The sequence below is a fragment of the Poecilia latipinna genome, unplaced genomic scaffold (assembly GCF_001443285.1).
Source record: "Poecilia latipinna isolate Pla-1442-1.1 unplaced genomic scaffold, P_latipinna-1.0 Scaffold198, whole genome shotgun sequence".
Taxonomy (NCBI): Eukaryota; Metazoa; Chordata; class Actinopteri; order Cyprinodontiformes; family Poeciliidae; genus Poecilia; species Poecilia latipinna.
This window is the reverse complement of record NW_015112814.1, coordinates 308197-315036: the sequence shown is the minus strand read 5'-3', so window position 1 is coordinate 315036 and position 6840 is coordinate 308197. Positions and strand designations below refer to the sequence as shown.

At 40.7% G+C, this 6840-nt stretch overlaps 1 protein-coding gene across 2 annotated transcripts in view; it reads left to right on the top strand.

Annotated features, from left to right (window-relative positions):
• The window catches only part of ndel1b (nudE neurodevelopment protein 1-like 1b), a 10359-nt gene extending 3519 nt beyond the window's left edge, over positions 1-6840 (top strand). Inside the window, exons 1-9 of one of the 2 annotated variants that reach the window (XM_015031071.1) lie at positions 1364-1500; positions 1586-1682; positions 3064-3217; positions 4460-4608; positions 4696-4832; positions 4930-5097; positions 5178-5269; positions 6062-6207; positions 6291-6840. In XM_015031071.1, the coding sequence (XP_014886557.1) occupies positions 1597-1682; positions 3064-3217; positions 4460-4608; positions 4696-4832; positions 4930-5097; positions 5178-5269; positions 6062-6207; positions 6291-6372 (1014 nt within the window). In that variant the 5' untranslated portion in view covers positions 1364-1500; positions 1586-1596 and the 3' untranslated portion in view covers positions 6373-6840. Of the gene's footprint in view, positions 1-1363; positions 1501-1585; positions 1683-3063; positions 3218-4459; positions 4609-4695; positions 4833-4929; positions 5098-5177; positions 5270-6061; positions 6208-6290 lie in introns of those variants that run through there. The other variant, XM_015031070.1, reaches the window with a different exon arrangement.

Sequence of the window (6840 nt, the reverse complement as noted above, 5' to 3'; positions counted from 1 at the left end):
TTTTTAATTAATTCTTGTTGTTGGTTTTGTATAATCATTTTTTAAATGTTGGGGGGCCCCCCCCCCCCCCCTCCAATACCCAGTTCACAAAAGATGCTAATTTAGGGCAGCAATCTAGCAGAATATATTAAGCATTACTCAAAGATTTGAGGTATAATATCACCACCACACCCTTTAAACCTTCAAGGAGTGATGCTATTCCGTGCAGATTAAAGCAATAAGACTGAATAAACATTAATGGAAAAGAGTTTTTGTAATACTGATCTCATCAACTTCCGAGGTTCTATTAAATATGGAGTCATCATTCTTTAAGCATAAGCTTGGATGGTGGTAGAGGACTTTCCCTTTTAGTCCTTGTTTTGTCATGACAAAGAAGGAGGGTGAAATTATCATCCCTCCTAATGCAGGTTCCCTCCTGTCCTTATTCTTAACCTGTTACATGATCGGGCTTGACCTCTTCTGCTGGTGTGTTATGTTACCTGTACACTCTGTGTTGACAACAAGGCATTGCAGATCTGAAAAGGCTGCTTCTGTACTTCTGAATGTGCCATTGAATATCCAGTTTTCTACAAGGCTTCAGCCTGTTACCATGGCAGCTCTTGATTGTCACATGTATTTGGGAGACACAGAATCCCCTCGGCATTTTTTGGTACTTTCCTGGATAGCCGATAAGTCTCCCCCTATCACATGATGCACCCAACTTGTTTTGTCAGTGGTATTTTGGGAAAACCATCCAGTTTTCCACTGTTTTGATTTGTGAAGCTGCATACTAACACATGTTGTCAGTCAGTCAGTTGCTGATGAGGCCACCTCACAGGAATGTTTCAACGGAAGAGCAGTCGCCCACCCGCTGAGTGGAGAAAATCACACATCCTCTTTAGTCTAATCTAAGCCAGAGACTAAATCTATAGTCCCACAAAACCCAAAAGCAGTTGCAAATATTCTTAAATTTTCCTGAAAACATTCTATTTTTATTTATTTATTTTCAATTCTGCATGGATTATGGTAGCAGCTGTGTGCTATGGTGCTGCTCTTGCAAACACAACAGCGGATTTAACACATAAAACATCTGTTTAACATTAACTACTCTTTATTTGGATGTTTTCTGGGAACTGGTTGTCTAAAGTTGAACAGCAAGCCTTATAGAGGTGTAAATACAAAGTCCTCTTTTATTTAGCAAATGGCACATTATTTAGCACATTTATACACTTAAACACACGTTGTTGTTTTTTAAACCAATGAAGCATTCCTTCATTAAGAACTAGCTGGCATAATTCAAATTCAAATTCAAACATACTGAACATACTGGCCATATCGTGACATGGTCAGACGTACCTGGAATTATTTCTCATTTTAGACCTCAAAAATGTGTTATTCAGGTGGCAAATTTAAAAACTGGATTTCATTGGTTGCTCTGACTTGAGATAAGAAGGGAATGCGTCGTACTTGTTTCGACATGCCAAAGAACACAAAAGATTAAATATTTACTGCCAGACGAGGGTAACCTGCTTGTGTTAAAGTGTTTTTATTTTTTTCTTATTTTACCAGTCAGTGTATTAAGAATGTCTTTTTTTTTTGTTCTTAGGTTGCCCTGACATGGACACAGAGATGATTCCTAAATTTTCATCAAAGGATGAGGAGGTTGATTATTGGAAAACTCAAGCCCTGAAATATAAGAAAAGGTAGGTTGTGCCCCTGTGACTTCATACCTTGTGTCATATATTTTATATGTCGGTTGTAAACTGTGAGTTGATATTTTTAGCGTTCTGTTTTTATGCGTGACCTTGAGCTGCACGTTTCGTTTTGTTCTCAGCGAAAATTACAGAATAATGTTTTTGCTCAATAAGCTCATCTTGCAGCAACATAACTGTGCTCATTTTGTAGCTGGCAGCAGTTCCCCTGTATTAGCACAAAAATAAAAGCCTACCTCAGTTGAGAAATGCTTGTGGGTTTCAGCGCAGAGCGACTGGGACGAGCCCAAAAAAGGCAAATGACTTGCCGGGGCCCTTATGACATAACAAACCGCAAACCTGCTGACCAATTCAAGAGGAAATGACAAAAGCTTTGACTGCTTTAGCAAACGCCACAAGCCTTTCTGGGGTCTGCAGCTGTGCTGCGTAAATCTTTTTAAACCCTGCTTGTTTCATACATGAAGCTGAGAGTGAAAGGTTGCATATAAAGGGTTAAAGACATGGTGGTTTTCTGAGAAATTCCTGCAGTGGGTATATGCGGGGAAAACATCAAGCCACGGAAAAACTAACTTCAAGTAGGTGGCTTGTTGCACGTGTTTCAAGCATGTGTTTTCTCAGGCGGACTTTAACACCAACCTATCAGCAGCTGCAGCTTGCGTTGTTAATAAATTACCTTTTTTGAAATGTTTAACTTCCCATGTTTTGCTTTGCTACATTTGACACTTGTATGAAATAGTAACTTCTTGTAGAATTTGCACATTGAGAGTGTAGTTTTAAATCGACTGCCTGGCGCTGAGCCCGTTGGAGATCCCATGTGCTGACGTCACAAGGCTCTCTGACATTGGCATGCGTGGAACGACCACGCACAGAAACTGATTCATGGATTCCAGCTCTCTCTGAGAGTATTATCTCAGTACAAGTCAGCTGAACTCACCGTGGCATTAGGTACAGTGTCATCTGATCAGGAAAAAGGTTATGTAAGAATGAGCTTTTCGGTTCCAGCTTTGGTTGTTAATACAAATGTACCTTTTTTATATATATATATATATATATATATATATATATATATATATATATATTATACAAGTAGCACGCTTACGTTAATTCAGCAAGGCTGAGATGGGATTGATGTGGTATAGTTAAATCACGAGTGAAAGTTGAGCCGTTTTCAGGTCTATTTCTGTCAAAGCTCCAGGAACATGCATGAGCTAAACTCTTCCTGCAGAACAATAGCCTGGCCGTTTTCTAGAACCATTCAGCTCTGTAAAGCTGAATGGTTCCAGTGTTGATCCGTAATGCAGATGTGAAACAATGACAGTTGTTTTTTTGTTGTTTTTTTTTCCTCCCTCTTCTCTGTGTTTGTATCATTTAGTTGCCAAGATGCTCAAGAGGAGCTGCAGGAGTTCCAGGAGGGGAGCCGGGAACTGGAGGCCGAACTGGAGGCTCAGCTCAGTCAGACTGAACACCGCCTTCGAGATCTACAAGCTGAAAACGAGAGACTGAAGAACGAGTCGTCCAACCTAAAGGTAAACCGCTAGATTAGAAAATGATGACATTCTTATAGAAATCTCACAGAAGTAAAAATCTGACACAAAGAAAGCCCTTTCAAATCAAAGTTCTGCAACACAGACAACCACAAGTCCTTCATTATGGAAAATGTCCTTTCACATCATACAAGTTGCCGTGTTTGCTCAAAATATTTCTCTGGTCAGATGCCTCTGACCCTAAAATAAAGAATGTTTGTTCACACTAACGTCTACGTAACGGTCATGCGTTGTGACAATAAATTAATGAATGACTTGGCAGTCAAACAGTTCAACACTGGAATTCAAATCGAGGTTTTTCACCCTCAAAAAAACCAAGTTGTAAACAGCTGTTGTTCATTTTGAATGGATCTTGTGGAAAAAAAAAGGCAAACATTTGCTACACGCTGTCTTATAATTTAGTTAAATACATATACAAGATGCAGAGAGAAACATCAGTCTGCTTTTGAGAAACTCTTGTTTTTTAAAACAAACATTTTATAGTCAGGACAAGATTTTTAAAGATTTATCCAGGAAAATAAATAATAAATTGCATAAAAGTAAAAAAAAAAAAAACAATCAGAATTTGCTAAAATAGGAACCTGGAAGGTCATAGTTGCATCTCCAGTTGGGACACCAAGCAGAGTTACTTGAGTCATCTGATCTGCTTCCTAGGACAGAGTTTAGAAAGCATGTTATGTAATCCTGTGGCAAGCCTTAATTGGATGTCAGGATAAAGTAGAAGGAAATAGGAAGGACGAGTCTCGTTCTAAATCAGAGCGGGCCTGAGTGCCGAGTTCTGATCGTTGCCAGCTGTATTTATGTGCACACAATGAGAAATTCACCATCAACACTTTGTGGTTAAACATGTGAGCCCATGTGCCACACCTAACTCTAAAAAGGAACACTGCAAATGAACCGGAGAAGGTATGAATGATTCCTTCCTGTCTTTGTGCGTCAGGGGCCATAGTAAAGGCACGCAGCAGTGCCTCTAATTACATATAACCTAGCGCAGGAAGTGGGGCCAGGGGTCTCCCGTGGGAACAAAGGGGCCTTTTGACAGTGAAATAACACCAAAGAACATCTCGACTGTCTTGTGACTCGCCTCGTTTCCTGTGCTGTTGTTTGTGACCATCAACCAAATGCATAAAATAGTATTTTCAAACAGTGCGCTTTTGTGCTCCAGGTTCTCTACATCGGCTCACTCCCGGGGCGTTTTCTTCTCTTTATTCTATCTGTTGTCAGGAAAAACTAGAGATGCAGTATGCTCAGAGTTACAAACAGATTTCCATGCTGGAGGACGACCTGAGCCAGACCCGGAGCATAAAGGAGCAGCTACACAAATACGTACGAGAACTGGAACAAGCCAATGACGACTTGGAGAGAGCCAAAAGGTCCGAATGAGAATAATGCATTAAGACACATTTAGACTGTTAGATTCTCTGCTGTGTTCACGAAACGAGCCGCATTTCTGACTTTAGGGCAACCATAGTGTCTCTGGAGGACTTTGAGAGCCGTTTGAACCAGGCCATCGAAAGAAATGCTTTCCTTGAGAGCGAGCTGGACGAGAAGGAGTCGCTCCTTGTGTCAGTGCAGCGGCTGAAAGACGAAGCCAGAGGTAAGGAAGAAACCTTTTCTTTTTTTTTAGATTGGGCTTGTACTGTTTGTGGCATTTTGGATGAGAATTTTATTAGTCACACTTCAATCTCCTGCAGATCTGCGACAGGAGCTGGCAGTACGAGAGCGGAGCACTGACAGGATGTCGGCACCGAGCTCGCCAACGTCAGATATAGACAAGACTGATTCTGCAGTCCAGGCCTCTTTATCCCTCCCTGCAACGCCTGTAGGGAAGAGTATAGAGCATGCATTCATCAGCCAAAAGGGTAAGGGTTGTTCCCACTCTTATTTCTGCATATATTTAAAAAATATATATATTTTCATTAATTTAATCTTTTTACTGTAGGACTGACCAATGGTTGCAGCGGCTCAGCTCTAACACCTTCTGCCAGGATCTCAGCTCTTAATATAGTTGGAGACCTTCTGAGAAAAGTTGGGGTAAGTTTTATTTATTTCATTATAAATGTATAGCTGATTTACTCCTTTTGCATCTCTCTGTGAGAGTTTAGAGACAGGTTCAAAAGTGCAAACTGGTCCTTTGAAATTGCTTGGCTTTCTAATTTTGAAAGAAGGCAAAAATAGCATCAACACATCTCTGTCTGGCCACAGAGCAATGACGCATTATGCACGCACTTAGAAGAAGGTCAACACAGAGGGCAAATAAATTAACATTTTTGAAAACTTGAGCTTTATGCGAGCACAACTTTCACTCTTCCAGTGAGATCTGTTCAAAATAGTTATATAAATTTAGTTCAATAAACGTAACTGATAAATTTACTCTGTGACAAAGATTTGCTTGTATTATGCAACATGGGTGATTTTACAAGTTTTATCTTAAACCAGTGGATTTTCTCTGCAAATGTATAATTATCCTTCCTTTTCCAACCTGGAGAGTCATTTATTGATTTAGAAACATTTTGTCTCGTCGGATGAGACAAAATGTTTAATTTAATAAATTAAAACAGCCTACTGTATCTCTTTGATTATTTCTGCAACTGTATCGATGCAAAAATAGGTGCAGTAGGGGCTCCAGCATGCTGGGCCTGGTGGCTGTGTTGCTGTCTGTATATATTTGGTGCAGAAATAATGTGGCAAAGGAGGAGCAAAACTATTGCTACAAAAAAAATCAAGATATAAAATTCTACGTCTCATTGTTTTAATTTGTGGTTAAGTCACAAGCTTTACTTTTAAGGCTAAATTCAGCTTTTTTTCCCCCTGTTTTGTCATTAGGCTTTGGAGACCAAACTTGCAGCTTGTAGGAACATTGCCAAAGATCAGGCAGCGCGAAAAAAATACTCCACAGACGTCGGCACAATCCTCAACAGCAGCCCTACAAAGTTCCCACACCCTCTGCACACGGCCTACTTTGAAACAAGGTAAAGCCTCTCTTGTAGGTTTGGTTCTGCTACGTCTTAATTCACACCCGCTAACAAAGTTCATGTCCTGTTCTCATCTGCAGCACTGTTAATGGACTGGACCCGAGCTCCATGGCAACCAACAGAGCCATCCCTCCTCCAGGCATGCTGCCTTTAAGTGTGTGAGGACCCAATATGCCACTCAAACCTCCGCTCAAAGCCCATCCAACACAACATGGCTACAAATAGGACTCATGAGCGGCTGTATGTGCGCGCGTGTGTGTGTGCGCGTGTGTGTGTGTGATTGAGTGAAAGAGCATTGGCTGGGTGAGGGAATGCATGACTGAATTTGACAGATGCACGAGAGAAGTTAAATAAACTTGCCTCCAGGTTGCAGCTCGGAGTGCAGCTGGGTAGCCATGCTCCTACCTGATCCCTGCATGTGCCTACAGCAGAGCTCTTCAGTGCTTGTTTGCTCCATTGATGTCACTGTTCGCACTGCAGCACTAACTCAACGGCTCTAACGAACTTCTTCTTGACAAAGAGGCCCTCAACCGACCACAGCTTCTTTTTGATTTTTTTTCTTCATGTATTTTCTCCTGAATTGCACAGTTGAACTAATTTATATTTTGAATGTTTAATATTTAAAAAAAA